Source organism: Ranitomeya imitator, chromosome 2 (assembly GCF_032444005.1).
Source record: "Ranitomeya imitator isolate aRanImi1 chromosome 2, aRanImi1.pri, whole genome shotgun sequence".
Lineage (NCBI taxonomy): Eukaryota > Metazoa > Chordata > Amphibia > Anura > Dendrobatidae > Ranitomeya > Ranitomeya imitator.
The window spans coordinates 27,244,783-27,261,372 of record NC_091283.1 but is presented as its reverse complement, the minus strand read 5'-3'; the positions used below and the strand labels follow the sequence as shown (position 1 = coordinate 27,261,372).

The 16,590-nt window shown below is 44.5% G+C and overlaps 1 protein-coding gene across 8 annotated transcripts in view; it reads left to right on the top strand.

Moving 5' to 3' along the window:
* The window catches only part of SYNGAP1 (synaptic Ras GTPase activating protein 1), a 327,642-nt gene that overhangs the window by 78,381 nt on the left and 232,671 nt on the right, over positions 1-16,590 (top strand). For all 8 annotated transcript variants that reach the window (XM_069746244.1, XM_069746242.1, XM_069746241.1 and 5 more), the window contains exon 2: positions 3,311-3,432. In XM_069746244.1, the coding sequence (XP_069602345.1) occupies positions 3,311-3,432 (122 nt within the window). The remainder of the gene's footprint in view (positions 1-3,310; positions 3,433-16,590) is intronic.

The following is a 16,590-nucleotide window of genomic DNA, read 5'->3' as shown; positions in this document are numbered from 1 at the left end:
TGTATTGTCAGGTGCCATGTGTTAGTAATGGAGAGGCATCTAAAAGATATCTCTCCATTACTAATCTTATAGTCATATTGTAAATTAACACACAGCAACAATAGAGTCCTTTATTTGAAATAAAATAATTAAAAAATAACCTACGCAGTTATGCTCCCCTTACACCCATTCCATTGAAGCCCTTGTCTTCTGTAAAAAACCAGAAAATAATAAACTACAATATTAATACTTACCTAACGTTCATTCCATTGAAGCCCTGGTCCCCTGTAGATAAAATACAAAAAGAAAAAAACAACCATGTGTGCAGGTCCTTCCTAATGGGTGTGTGTAGGTATTTCATAATGGCTGTGTGTAGGTTGTTCATAATGCGTGTTTGAATGTATTAATCATAATGTGGGTGTGTAGGTACTTCATAATGGATGTGTGTAGGTCCTTTATAATGGGGGGGGTGTCAAGGTCCTTCATTATGGGTTATAGATGTGTGTAGGTCCTTCATAATGGGTGTGTGTAGGTCCTTCATTATGGGTTATAGATGTGTGTAGGTCCTTCATAATGGGTGTGTATAGGTCCTTCATAATGGGTGTGTATAGGTTCTTCATAATAGGGGTGTGTATGTCCTTCATAATGGGTGTTTGAATGTCTTTCATAATGGGTGTGTGTAGGTCCTTCATAATGGGTGTGTGTAGGTCCTTCATAATGGGTATGTGTACGTCCTTCACAATGGGCGTGTGTACGTCCTTCACAATGGATGTGTGTAGGTCCTTCATAATGGATGTGTGTAGGTCCTTCATAATGGATGTATGTAGGGCCTTCATAATGGGTGTGTGTAGTCCTTCATAATGGGTGGCTGATAGCATTTCTGGGCAGGTAAATACTGTGAGTAGCAGAAGTGCTTTACTAGCACTGCCGCTCCTTCAGTCTGGAGATTGTTAGGGGTGATTGATTACATACCTCCAGTGATCAATGAATTATTCCATATCTAACAACATATATACTTTTATGGGCGAAAACCTTTTTTGCAGGTACTTTTAAGACCTTGTGAAAGCAGGAAAATTAGACACACTGGGTACATAACGGTATCGGAAGTTGCAGAAAACTTGAGTGCAACAATTTGATGAGCTGTGTAAAATCTGATGGATACGACAGCATCGCTATAAAAAAATTTGCAAAATTAAATTATGAAAAGGAATTAAAACAGTATGTAATGAGAGATTATAGAGGCAAAAGTGATATCTAATGCATAAATCATAAGACTGCAAGATGAATGTGATTATAATGCAGGCAAGACAAATAAACCGGTCATACATTACTTGTTTTTAATTATGAAGGTGTGACCATGATGTAGATAGACTGGCAAAGAAAGAGCTAGACTTCTGAGAGTGCGAGTCATGTGAATCTTACATGAAGAGGCCTCAGGAAATAGGAATTTCGCTAATGCTTGAGAAAACTGGGATTATTCTTACATAGGGAGAGGATTTTACAGTTAAGAGAGTCCATTCACTTGATGAGTAACCTAAATAGTGACCTCTATAATCAGGAGGGTTCATCTATATTATAAGTAGCTTAAAGAGTGATGTCTGTACTCAAGAGAGGCCATCTGCACCATAAGTAACCTAAATAGTAACCTAGTAGTAGTAATAGACAAGAGAGTATATCCGAAACATGAGTAGCCTAAATAGTGATCTCAATAGTCAAGAGAGTATATCTCAAACAAGAGTAGCCTTAATAGTAAAGTCTAGAGGGTCCATTTACAGCATAAGTGACCTTACCATTGACCTATCAAGTCAGGAGAGTACATCTGCACATGAGTAACCTAAAAAGTGAAGTCTAAAGTCTAGAGGGTCCATTTACAGCATAAGTAACCTTACCATTGACCTATCAAGTCAGGAGAGTCCATCTGCACATGAGTAACCTAAAAAGTGAAGTCTAAGGGTACCGTCACACAGTGGCATTTTGATCGCTACGACGGCACGATTCGTGACGTTCGAGCGATATATCCGTGACGTTCCAGCGATCTCGCTGTGTCTGACACGCTCCTGCGATCAGGGACCCCGCTGAGAATCGTACGTCGTAGCAGATCGTTTGAAACTTTCTTTCGTCGTCTAGTGTCCCGCTGTGGTGGCATGATCGCATGGTGTAACAAAGGTGTGCACGATATTGTATATGATGTGCGCATAGTAACCAACGGCTTCTACATCACACATACGTCATGAAATTATCGCTCCAGCGTTGTACATTGCAAAGTGTGACAGCAGTCTACGACGCTGGAGCGATATTGTTACGATGCTGGAGCGTCACGAATCGTGCCGTCGCAGCGATCAAAATGCCACTGTGTGATGGTACCCTTAAGTCTAGAGGGTCCATTTACAGCATAAGTAACCTTAACATTGACCTATCAAGTCACGAGAGTCCATCTGCACATGAGTAACCTAAAAAGTGAAGTCTAAAGTCTAGAGGGTCCATTTACAGCATAAGTAACCTTACCATTGACCTATCAAGTCAGGAGAGTCCATCTGCACATGAGTAACCTAAAAAGTGAAGTCTAAAGTCTAGAGGGTCCATTTACAGCATAAGTAACCTTAACATTGACCTATCAAGTCACGAGAGTCCATCTGCACCATGAGTAACCTAAACATTAAGCTATGTAGTCAAGAGAGTCCATTCAGACCATGAGTTAATAAACAGCTGGGCGTCTACAAGAATCCTTTAGGCATGAAATTTCGTATCAACAAATTACCCAGAGGGTAAATAGATCAAATTTAATGAATATTGTAATTAGAACTTGACTTTTATTGAAATGTATCTAATACATGTTGTCTAAACTTCTATTGAGATCTGAAGCCTCTGTCATCAGTCAGGCAGGAGGAGGCGGCACTGGGTGGGGAATAGAGCTGGAGTGGCAGAGTCTTCAGATCTACTATAGTCCTTCAGGCTCATTTACATCTCAATTCAAACACTGATTTCTCAGTAATGAAGGACTGAGAGGCCATGTAAAGACATTACTGGACTTGTCTATGAAAGAGCTACATGCACATAAAAATAGTTTGTGGGGGAGGGGGTGAAAACCTGCTGGCAGATTTACTTTAAGAGAGTCCATTTTTACATTTCCTCTCTGACTACTTTGAATGATGCCTTCTTTTTGGGTTGTATATAAATTTGCAATCCATCCATCCAAACCTTTAACTGAGGTGTAGAAAGAAGTGCATGGTAATAAATGTTGCCAGAAACATAAGATAGTGTCATGTAAATGTTCCTGCAAATTTTGGATAATAAATTAAAATAAAACATCTTTTTTCTGTTTGTCACTTAGATGCTCGAGGACCTCCCATGCATCGGATGCCCTACGTCACCTCTCCGTATGACCGCCCAGCTTGGAACCCACGATACTGTGTCATCTCTGGAAATCAGCTTCTTATGCTCGATGAGGAGGAGGTGAGCGTTCCACAGAATAAATGTCTTTTTAGCATCTGCTAATGGGGTGAATCTACACAAGTGCAAACTGGTCAGAGGAACCACCATCTGTAATGTCTCTGATGTTGCAGCAAAACACTCAGGGCCTCTATAAACAATAAGTCTATCCAAAGACACCAGTTTTATAAGGATTGGACCACCATCTAATATCTAACATCGTTTTGACGATGCGGAAAAAAAAATGCTACAGGCTGCGTCTACGCTGGTCGCCGCATCGTCAAAACGACGCATGCCGCAGCATCCGCATACAGCCGCACGACCTGCGTACCTAATGTTAAAGATAGGTACGTAGGCCGCATGCGGGCCGCAAGCAGAAGTAGGCGGAGCTAGCGGCGGAGGTGCGGCCGAGGGTGGGGCTTCACAGAGGAAGTCCGCAGCCCGCCGCAGATCAGGTAAACGCTAATGTGAAACCGGCCTTAGCCAAACTGCCATATGTACGAGGGACTCAGAAGCGAGAGCTGTCGGACAAGTTGCACAATCTTGTGTATGGGCTAATCGGCCTGACAGCTGTCTAAGGTATATGTGCACCTTTAGGCAATTACACGGTAGGCATACATCAGGGGGCTCTCGCAACACCTTCAGTGGAAGACTGCAACATATCCCATTGCCCATATGTTCTCACGTAAAAAAAAACAACTATCCTTTTTATTTCATTGTTGCTTATTTGCATCTTTCTGTCTGGGAAAGTGTAATGCATACTCTTTCCTATACAGTGAAACAAAAAATTGCATTTTTGCCATGTACCAGCCCAAAAGTTCCCTCTTTTGGCTTTCCCTAGGTGTATAGGGCAATAAATACTAGATGTTTTACAACAGGGAAAAATAAGATTTAAGCTTAGCCTAAGAAAAACATACACCTTACTCTGGAACCTTATTTTTACAGCATCACTTTTACAGTACTGTGGAATAAGTGTCCTGTGCCTTCCTAGGTTTGGAGTCTACATCGCAGATTCTGTCCTATTTGATGGAAAAGATGGTGTTACATGCAGTGCCGATGTCCATCGTTCAGTGCATCAGCGCTATGGGTTTCAATATGCTAAGTAATCACAACACTGATATGAAGAGAGACAGAAAATCTTTTAGAACATGTTGATTTAGTATAAAATGTGTGTGGTGTGCACACAAGTGTATGAGGTTATTTAGTGTGAACTGAGAACAGCATGAACAAAGTATTAAAAGCAAAATACATTTTTCCTGTATCCTCTCTACAAAAAAAATGAAAAAGTACACACACAATGAATTATTTGTACCCCCCCCCCCCCAATAAAGTTATGAATGCCAAATGCCAAATAGAGAAAAAAATTGGCAGGGTCATTAAGAACTAAGCATGTGCAGACGTTTTGGGGTTAATGCTCAACCACTGCAAACATCAGAACACTTCCAGTATCTTTCTGTCTACGGCTGGTTTACACTCTGGTGTGAATTTAAGAGCCCTATGCTGGAGGCACCGTATTTTTCCGACTATAAGACGCACCGGACTATAAGACGCACCCAGGTTTTAGAGGTGGAAAATAGGGAAATAATATTTGAAGCAAAAAAGGTGGTAAAATATTTAATTACATAAACATACTATTATATGTGTTGTTATTATATATAATAGTATGTTATTATGTTGGAAGCTGCGGGTAGAAGATGGTGCTGCGGGACCAGTGTGGTGTCTGTAAAGTACTGTATAAAGACGCTGGAGGGTGAGTATAAGAATGGGGGCACAGGGCTTATATTTAAAGCTCCACTCCAGCACTGAAAAATAACACTGGAGTGCTGCTTTGAGATCCCATTGAGAGAACTATAACTCCCAGCATGTCCTGCAGATCCTATGGCATGCTGGGAGTTATAGTTCACCACAGAAGTGGCAGAGTGCTTTATTGTGTATTGTAGTGACTAACCTTTTAATTGTGGTAGCCAGCCACACTGTGCTGAGGTAAAATGCTGGAGCATCCCATCCCATGACACCACAGAGCGCTCCCTCTTGTTGCCTCTCCACAGCACAGGAGTAAGCTTGCAGATTGTAGTGTGGTGTCTGCAGGACCTGTGATGACATCAGAAGAGCGAGGGTTCTGTGCTGCCATGTGATGCTCCAGCCCGCCCACTCCTGACATCACGCAGGTCCTTGTGTTGGAGCACTCAGCACCCAACACAGCCCTGGCAGGTAGGTATGTAGCGATCTTGTGTCTCCTCTGGCCCCTGCTGCCTCCTCCTCCACCGGACACACAGATCTCCCCAGCTGCTGCAGGAATCCAGCGCTGGGGAAACCATGTGTGTCCCTGTGAAGGAGTATTCATGTGCTGCTCCCAGCTCACCTCTCAGCTGACATGTGGGCGGGGAACCAGCTAATGAATATTCACTGCACTTTAATGATCGGGATCATGTGGTTTCCCCAGGCTGATTCCTGAAGCCCAGCAGGGACATTTTTCTGCCTCCTGCCTCCCAGTGCAATCCCACTCGCTGCTGCCCCTCCCCACGTTACATCCCTTCCATAAGACGCACCCCACTTTCCTCCCAAATTTGGAGGAAAAAAAGTGCGTCTTATGGTCAGAAAAATACGGTAATCATCAGGAGGATTTGATGTATGCCTCCAATTTGTGATGAGTGTTACATTTTCAGCTTAATAGGAATAAAATGGGATCCCTCTGCAATAGGCTCTCACTGTAAAAAAAAAAAAAAAGTATACTGCGCATGTTTTTTTCTCTGTATGCTTGTATAGAATAGTGTGATCTACTTTGCTATTCCATACCACAAAAAAAGGTAAAATAATGTTGTGAATACACGGGGGTGCTCTAGTTCACTTGCCAAAACCGCATTGCCCAAAGCTCATCCCACCGAACGCCCGCTCTCCTTTTACTGTAGGCATAATACTACTCAGACAACACAGGGTGATAGTAAAACAGCGTGGAAATACTTTTTTGAACCACAAAACAGGCAAATAACACATAGAACAGAACTAGCAAAATACCCAAGATGGTGCTAAATTACAGAGTCTCACCCTTCCAATGACTTGTCAGGATAAGAGCAGCTGTGACTTCAGAGCTTCCAGGGCCAACTACCCCCATCTGTGACACGCACATAGAGGAGGTAATGACAAGCTTAGGAAGCTGACAGTCTATTGAGGTACAAGGCCAGGTGACCAGAGGGTCACAACGTGGCTTCTCAGAACATCTCCATGGAGCCAGGTGACCAGTGGGTCCCAATCCTGACTTTCCCAAACGTATCCATGGGGCTCAGGTGACCGGTGGGTCCACATTTTGACCTCCCTAAACGTTCCATGGGTTCAGTGTTTGTCAATGGAGCAGATCAGTATTCTTTTGGCCGTGGCCGTGGTCCCCCTAAGCTGGCATCCTGTAGAATGTCTACTTTGTGTCCCTTGTGATGGAGCCATGATCTGGCAGCTATCCTCTACAGTATTCCTGGCTATGGTTTTCGAAAGAGTTTCTGGTTCTTTTGATCTCTGGATCTCTTGGATGTCTTGGATAGCTTGGATATATTGTTACAGAGGCATATCCTCTTTATATAGCTCACAATTGTTGTCCTTCAAGTTAGCATCCTGAGGTCAAGTGGAAGATGTGATGAGATTAACTCACAGTGTTTGACTATTTAATCAATTTGCATAGCTTTAAGCTCCTCTGATTTGCAAGTCAACAAGCCAGAGGACCCACCCAGCACGCAACATATTAAGCAAATATCCATTGTTCAATGACTCTGCATCAGTTTCTGTGGAAACTTCCTGAAGAAGAAGCCATGAGCTTCGAAAGGCGTTGAATAAACCACCCGAACATCCTATAACTTTATCTGGATCCATTATTTGTCGCAGCAGCGCGGATTTTATCCACATTCATCTATTATAACGGATCTTTGTAAGACAGTGATGCAGAGTCATTGAACAATGGATATTTGCTTAATATGTTGCGTGCTGGGTGGGTCCTCTGGCTTGTTGACTTGCAAATCAGAGGAGCTTAAAGCTATGCAAATTGATTAAATAGTCAAACAATGTGAGTTAATCTCACAGAAAGATATCTTTCTGTGGAAACTTCCTGAAGAAGAAGCCATGAGCTTCGAAAGGCGTTGAATAAACCACCCGAACATCCTATAACTTTATCTGGATCCATTATTTGTCGCAGCAGCGCGGATTTTATCCACATTCATCTATTATAACGGTTCTGAGAGGTCGCAGCGCTGACCTGTGGATCTGCAGCAGCTGACAACTACACGCTTTTACTGTGTACCACCAGGTGAGCAGTTCTCTCATATTTGATTGGAAACAATCCTGGGGATAAGACCCTATTTGCGCATTTTTGGTCTCCTACCTTTCTATACTGTCTTACAAAGATAGCAGACGATAAACTGTAGGAGCTGATATAACAGGTAAATAACAACCATTCATCAATTTGCAAATATCAATTTAACCGACAAGAAGAGACAACATTTCAGACTTTTGATCAACCAAAGAAAGAAACAAACAGATCAATTCAAAAGTCAACATATAAATAACAGTCTTTACCTCCTGACTTACTGAAAATAGACATCTGGATAATTAAGATTAAATGCTGTATCGTCACAGATGTAAACCAACACGATGGAGGGCCAATGTACACTCTTTATATTTGGTGTATCTGCAATGTGCATGATCACTGGACACACATGCTCAGCTATTGTCCCCACAGCTAGATCTCTCTTTGCTGCAGAAGAGTCAATAGAAATAGTCTTTTGACCTGCTTGTAATGGAGGAGCAGAGTCTCTGCAGTATATGGCAGTATAGCTGAGAATTCTGCTGCTGGTGAAGTAAGCAGAGACTGGACTGTCAGCTGCCAGAGGGTGGAGCAGACTGATTCTGTCCTGAGCCCACCTCTAGCAACACCAAAGTTGGTAAATACAAACCATTACATATCCTGGGAAACACCAAAATACCTGCTGCTATACCTGTACACAATATCTGCCATAATCAAGGAACACTGAACAAGTTCTTTCCTTAGCTGACAATGCCCCACAAGACCTGTCATATACTGGTAACACCCCACAAAACCTGCCGTGTACTGAGAACAACAAACAAGATCCAGTGTATATCAGGAACACCTCATTAAGATTGGCCATATACTGGGAACAATTCACAAGACCCTGCTGCATACTGTGAACACCCCATAAGATCTGCTGTATACTGGGGACACCCTATAAGACCTTCTGTATACATAGATCTCCTACAAGACCTGCCGTATATTGAGAACAACAAACAAGATCCAGCATATACAAGGAGTAGTCCACAAGATCTGCCTTATACTGGGAACACTCCACAAGACCTTCTGTATACCATAAACACCCTACAAGACCTGCTGTATACATAAACATTCTATAAGACCTGCCGTATACTAAAAACACCCCACAAAACCTGCTGTATACTGAGCACAACAAACAAGATCCAGTGTATACAGGGAACACCCCACAAGAGCTACCATATACTGGGAAACCCCACAAGACCTGCAGTATATCGGGAACACACTACAAAATTCACCTTATACTGGGAACATTCCACGCAATCTGCCATATACTGGGAACACCCCATAAGACCTGTATTATAACAGGAACATCCCGCAAGACCCTGCTGCATATCGGGAGCACCTCACAAGACCCTGCTGTATACCGGTATGCCCCATAAAATCTACCTTATACTGGGAACATGCCATTACACCTGCTGTATACCGTGAACTTCCAACAATACGTTCTGTATAGTTGGAATATCTCACTAAACCTAACGTATACTGGTAACACTCCACAAGACCTGGTGTATGCTAGGAACAACCTACAAGACCTGCCATATACCAAAAACATCCCACAAGACCTGCTGTATACTGGGAACTCAGAGCAAGACCTGCCATATACCGAAAACATCTCACAAGACCCGCTGTATACCAGAAACACCCCACAAGACCTGCTGTATACCAGAAACACCCCACAAGACCTGCAGTATACCGGGAACTCCGAGCAAGACTTGCCATGTACCGGGAACTCCACACAAGTACTGCTGTATACCGAGAACTCCGAGCAAGACCTGCTGTATGCCAGGAACTCCGCACAATACCTTCCATATACTAAGAACACCTCACAAGATCTGCTGTGTACTGGTAACACCCCATAAGACCTTATGTATACTAGGAACAACCTACAAGACCTGCCATATACCGATAACATCCCACAAGACCCGCTGTATACCGGAAACAGCCCACAAGACCTGACATATACCGAGAACACCACACAAGTACTGCTGTATACCGAGAACTCCGAGCAAGACTTGCTGTATACCGGGAACTCCGCACAATACCTTCCATATACTAAGAACACCTCACAAGATCTGCTGTGTACTGGTAACACACCATAAGACCTGACGTATACTGGGAACACTGCACAATACCTGTAGTATGCTAGGAACACAAAACAAGACCTGCCATATACTAGGAACACACTACAAGACCTGCTATATACTGTGAACCCCATATAAGACCTGATGTATACTGGGAACTGCACACAATACCTGCTGTATATTGAGAAAACCTCACAAGATCTGCTGTGTACTGATAACACCCCATAAGACCTGACGTATACCGGTAACTCCGGACAATACCTGCCGTATATCGTGAACATTCCATTAGACCTGCTGTATAGTAGTAACACCCCACAAGACCTGCTATATATTGAAAAAACCCAGAACTACAAGAAAAACCCAGACCTTCAAAATCTGTCATGTACCGGGAACAGCCCCACAAGACCTGCCATATACCGAGAGCACCCCACAATACCTGCCGTATACCGAGAACCCCCCACAAGTCATGCTATATACTGGGAACACCCCACAAGAACTGCCATATACCTGGAACAACCTACAAGACCTGCTGTATACCGGGAACACCCCACAACTCCTGCTGTATACCGGGAACACCCCACAAGACCTGTTGTTTACTGGGAACATCACACAAGACCTGTCATATACCGTGAGTGTCACCCAAGACTTGCTGTACGTCGAGAACACTCCACAAGGCCTACTGAATACCGTGAACACCCCAGGCCTGCTGTTTTGGAGATGCCCTGACAGAGTTGTGTAGTCACGATTAGAGTTTTCCCGAGCACGCTCGGGTGGTCTCCGAGTATTTATGACCGCTCGGAGATTTAGTTTTCATCGCCGCAGCTAGATGATTTGCGGCTACTAGCCAGCCTGATTACATGTGGGGATTCCCTAGCAACCAGGCAACCCCCACATGTACTCAGTCGCTGCAGCGATGGAAACTAAATCTCCGAGCAGTCATAAATACTCGGAGACCACCCGAGTGTGCTCTGGAAAACCCGAGCAACGAGTACACTCGCTCATCACTAGTCATGATAATTTGACCCATCTTTTCTGCTTTCAAAACATGAACTGTAAGAACTGACTGGCCGATGGCGGACTTGTATTTCCCACCATTCAGGAACCATTGTCACCAAACAATCACTGTTTTTCTGTTTAGCTATTCCTAGAGTTAAGGTGGCTATATATGAGGTAGTTGTCAATCTTCCCATCATTTGCGCAATATCTTGGTTTTCAACCAAGTGGGTGCTGTGACATGAATGAAGATCACTTGGGGCCTTTGTTATGTGGGTAGGAGTAAGTAGGAGACAGGTCTGTGTCGCAGCCATGAGGATCCGCGGCGGTGTGGCCATCGGCTTTGCAGACTGTGGAGGACAGCATCCTCTGAGACCCGGAGCGGCACATGGTTAAGCTATGAGAACCAGACTGATCTGTCAGACGGGTGCCAGTGCTGACAATCCGGATCCATTGATTTCCATGTGCTGTAATTACATCACTGTGCAGTTACCATCATATATCTTCACACCTTCCCCAAGGAACAATGCAGTTTTGTTGTCAGAGGGCCCTCAGGCTCCTGGGCCACCTCCGCAGCTTGCATTATTAGGCCACTCTATGCCACCCTTCAGTCTGGGGAATCTCTGCACCTTGACGTGGTTTTGTCTGACTGTCTGATGTGTTCCTTGCATGACAGGACAAGGGGGGGCACAGGTAGTGGTCAGTCAGTCTGAGGGGAGCCGAGGTGATAGTGTGGTGGGAGCCTCTCTCCTACTCCCCGCACAGAAGCTGAATGAGGCAGCTGATGGACGGGGTATGTGGGAGGATTACAAGCTGCTCTCCCAGATCCTGTCCTGTCATTGTTACTGCAAGGAACTCTGAGCATTAGAGGGAGAGAGTGGGAGAGAAATAGAGACAGGGAAGGGAAGTGATGGGGGGCACAGATGGGGGGGAAGAGGGAACTGCATGCAAAATGATGAGCAGGGGTGATGGGGATGGATGAGCACCTCTGGGCTGCTGCTATGTTATACAACTAGGGGATAATGCGAAGCGGAGATAACCGTATGGAAAGTGATCGAGGACCCCCCATCAGGGTACACGAGGGGGAGAGTGGGGTCGAGCAGTGGGTACAGAGCGGATGAAGGAGCAGAATAGGAAAGAGGGAGAATTAGAATACAGCAGTAGGGTCTATATTCACAGCCGCTGCTTTTACTTGTACAGGATAATTATTGTAATTAACCCGTCATCCGAAAGTCCTGATCTGTTCCTCCAATCGGAAGCAGAGAACAAAGCCATCGGCATTAACCATTCCTAAGCTGGTGTGACACTGGTGGCAGGGCACCTAGGGACAGTCATTGAAGAGCAGGAGGCATGTGGAGGTCGACAGTGAGAGCGTGGAGGGGAAGGGACAGGTATAAAGGCTGAGGAGAAGGCACACGGGGGCATAGGAGAGCCCCTTATTACCTACTGTGCCAGAGGCCACCATAGGAGTTTGTGAATTGTGAGAACTCAACGCATTTCTAGCATCAAATTCTGCATATTACGGCATAACTAATGTCAATAATGTCCGGTCATAATGTTTGGTACATCTGTAAGAAATCTTATATTCTTAGTGCTGTGACTGTGAAGTAAATTGTGTCTTTGGCATCATCTTGGCATTTCCAGTGCAAACTTCTGATCCTGGTTCTACGTGTGTCCCAGGTACTACCACGGCTATGACCACATAGCGTTTCATCCTACATTCAGTGGCATTGACGGATCTAACATCCGAACCCCTGCAAAACTATGCACTGATGGGTCCATTGGGTATAATGACGCAGATGGAGTCAGTGTGTTCTGTCATACATCAGTTTCAGCCATACGAGTTGATCGCCATCTTCGCCAGAGACATAGGGAGTCACCTCCGAGGTGGGAGGTCTGGGGTTGAGGGGACTCAGTGCTGAGCCTACTGTGGAACCCATGCAGGTGGGTGCGGCTTCTCATGCTGGCAAATTGTCTGTAGTCCGGCGTAATGGGGAGTGTTTGTTGTGGTAAAAAGGGCCATTTTGTGAGCATGTGTCCTTCTCGACCTCTATTTAAAGGGAACCTGTCACCCCCAAAATTGAAGGTGAGCTAAGCCCACCAGCATCAGGGGCTTATCTACAGCATTCTGTAATGCTGTAGATAAGCCCCCGATGTAACCTGAAAGATGAGAAAAAGAGGTTAGATTATACTCACCCAGGGGCGGTCCCGGTACGATGGGCGTCGCGGTCCGGTCTAGGGCCTCCCATCTTCTTACGATGACGTCCTCTTCTTGTATTTATGCTGGGGCTCTGGAGCAGGCGTACTTTGTCTGCCCTGTTGAGGGCAGAGCAAAGTACTGCAGTGTGCAGGCGCTGGGCCTCTCTGACCTTTCCCGGTGCCTGCGCACTGCAATACTTTGCTCTGCCCTCAACAGGGCAGACATAGTACGCCTGCGCCGGAGCCGCAGCATGAATACAAGAAGAGGACGTCATCGTAAGAAGATGGGAGGCCCCGGACTGGACCACGACGCCTATCGGACCGGACCGTAGCAGGACCGCCCCTGGGTGAGTATAATCTAACCTCTTTTTCTCATCTTTCAGGGTATGTGCACACGTTCAGGTTTTTTCGCGTTTTCCGCGATAAAATCGCTATAAAAACTCATTAAAAATGCATACATTATGTATCCTATCATTTAGAATGTATTCTGCAATTTTTGTGCACATGATGCGTTTTTTTTTCTGCGAAAAAAACGCATTGCGGTAAAAAAGCAGCATGTTCATTAATTTTGCGGTTTTTTTGCATTTTTCCCGCTATTCTATGCATTTGGAAAAAACACAAAAAAACGCATCAAATACGCATAAAAAAAACGCGGAAAAAACGCATCAAAAACGTGAAAAAAACGCATGCGGATTTCTGGCAGAAATGTCCGGCTTTTGTCAGGAAAATTTCTGCCAGAAATCCTGATGTGTGCACATAGCCTCAGGATACATCGAGGGCTTATCTACAGCATTCCAGAATGCTGTAGATAAGCCTCTGATGCTGGTGGGCTTAGCTCATCTTCGATTTTGGCGGGTGACTGGTTCCCTTTAAACAACCGCCGGAAAAAAACAGTGGGTCCGGGTTGCGGGGAGGTTGGTAACCGGGGTGTACTTATTACTTCGGTGGGTAAGATTCATTTTTTCTTACCAGCTACTTTACACGTGGGTGGAGATAAGGTGGACGTTTCCGCTTTCCTAGACAGTAAGGCAAGGTTTCATTTGGTCGACGCTAGGTTAGTCTGGGACCAAGGCCTCGTCCCGCATATATTGTCCAAACCTATATCCATTATTGCTATTGACTCCGCCCCCTAAAGCATGGCACTTTAGGCCAGGTTCACACAATAACCTAATAAAAAGGGCACCGGAGTAAAAAGCTCCGCCATAATATATAAGTAGAAACCCAAAAGAGAAATGGACACTAAGAGCTAAAATGTAACACTTTATTGAAGAAGCATACACAAATACAGACAAAATGAATAGAAACCAAATAATGGGATGCAATGAAAAGATAAAAAAGGCGACACTAGTGCCACACACGGAACGAGTGATACATTTTATAGAGCAGAAAACTTGGTCAATAACACTGATACCAAAAGTGCAAAATACCATACATCAATTAAGTATATATTGCATAGTGCAAATAATAAAATCATACTGATTTTTTTATATAAGGGTGACTGAGCACATGGTAATCAGGGATAATACACGTATAATGAATGCTCTAAGATAAAGTGCTGATGCAGGGAGATACACAGTATGTAGGACAATGTAAAAAAAGTGCCTAGTGCAAAGAAATGTATACCAGGTAGTATCAAAAAAATGCTTAATGTAAGCTAGATATGGCAAAGTATCCTATATGGCACAAGCTAGCCAAGACCAGAGGCATGGATCTTAAATAAAAGGAAAATCCCATATAATAGAATGAATGAAGCCTAAAGTCTGCCTGCATAATCCAGATAAGAGAGTACATACAAAGGGTACCAACCTGCAGCCGTGTGCGGGAAAGGGAGCCCCAACGCGCGTTTCGCATATGCTGCTTCCTCGGGGGGAATTATGCAGGCAGACTTTAGGCTTCATTCATTCTATTATATGGGATTTTCCTTTTATTTATGATCCATGCCTCTGGTCTTGGCTAGCTTGTGCCATATAGGATACTTTGCCATATCTAGCTTACATTAAGCATTTTTTTGATACTACCTGGTATACATTTCTTTGCACTAGGCACTTTTTTTACATTGTCCTGCATACTGTGTATCTCCCTGCATCAGCACTTTATCTTAGAGCATTCATTATACGTGTATTATCCCTGATTACCATGTGCTCAGTCACCCTTATATAAAAAATCAGTATGATTTTATTATTTGCACTATGCAATATATACTTAATTGATGTATGGTATTTTGCACTTTTGGTATCAGTGTTATTGACCAAGTTTTCTGCTCTATAAAATGTCACTCGTTCCGTGTGTGGCACTAGTGTCGCCTTTTTTATCTTTTCATTGCATCCCATTATTTGGTTTCTATTCATTTTGTCTGTATTTGTGTATGGTTCTTCAATAAAGTGTTACATTTTAGCTCTTAGTGTCCATTTCTCTTTTGGGTTTCAGGTTCACACAATGTTGCAGGCGTCCGTTAGACGGACTACGTTACACCGCGGCATAATGCGGTGTAACGCAGTCCGTTAATGCCGCCATTAATTCCTATGTCGGACACATCGCTAGCGCACGCCCACAATGGGCATGCGCTAGCGATGTGCCGTCATTGAGTGACGGACCCTGGGACGCGGGCTGCAGCGTTTCCGGGTCCGTCACTGCTAGCGCAGATAGAGCATCTGCTAGCTCTGTCTGCGCTAGCACGCTGACATACCGGCATTTGCGTTAACAGCAGCCCGTTAACGCATGTGTTGAACGAGCTGCTGTTAACGCAATGTGAACCCGGCCTTACGCAGGTGGTCCGTGACTTGCAGCTACAGGTGGAGGCCATGCACACTGAGGTGTTACACTGTTATGTGCTAGAGGGTCTGACCTCATATGTGGTACTGGGACTTCGTTGGCTCACTCTGCACAATCCGGTAATTGATTGGCAGATACAGGAAGTGGTTAAGTGGAGTACATACTGTCAAAGACACTGCTTGGGTACCCAGTTGGCTGGGGTGGATACCCAGTCCTTGCTCCATTACCTGCCAGACTTCGAGGATGTGCTTGTAATCCCCCCCAATTGTCCTTATGATTGTGCCATTACTCTGGTTGCTGGTGCCAAGCTGCCCAAGAGCAGAGTCTATAACATCTCAGGTCCAGAGAGGCAGGCCATGAAGGACTATATCTCAGAAAGTCTGGCTAAGGGTCATATCAAGCCATCCTCCTCTCCCCTTGCTGTGCAGTTATTTTTTGTCAAGAAAAAGATGGGGGAGTTATGTCCTTCCCCGGATTTCCGGGAACTCAATGCGATCACTGTCTGTGATCCGTATCCGCTTCCCCTGATCTCTGACCTCTTTAATCAAATTGTTGGGGCAAAATGGTTCTCTAAAATGGACCTCAGGGGGCATACAACCTCATCCGTATCAAGAGGGGGATGAGTGGAAGACTGCATTCAATACACCAGAAGGACACTATGAGAATCTGGTGATGGCTTTTGGGCTGATGAATGTTCCCGCCGTCTTTCAGCACTTTATTAACGACATCTTTAGTCACCTGGTAGGCAGGTTCGTTGTGATCTACCTGGATAATATTCTTATTTATTCACCTGACCTTGACTCACACCAG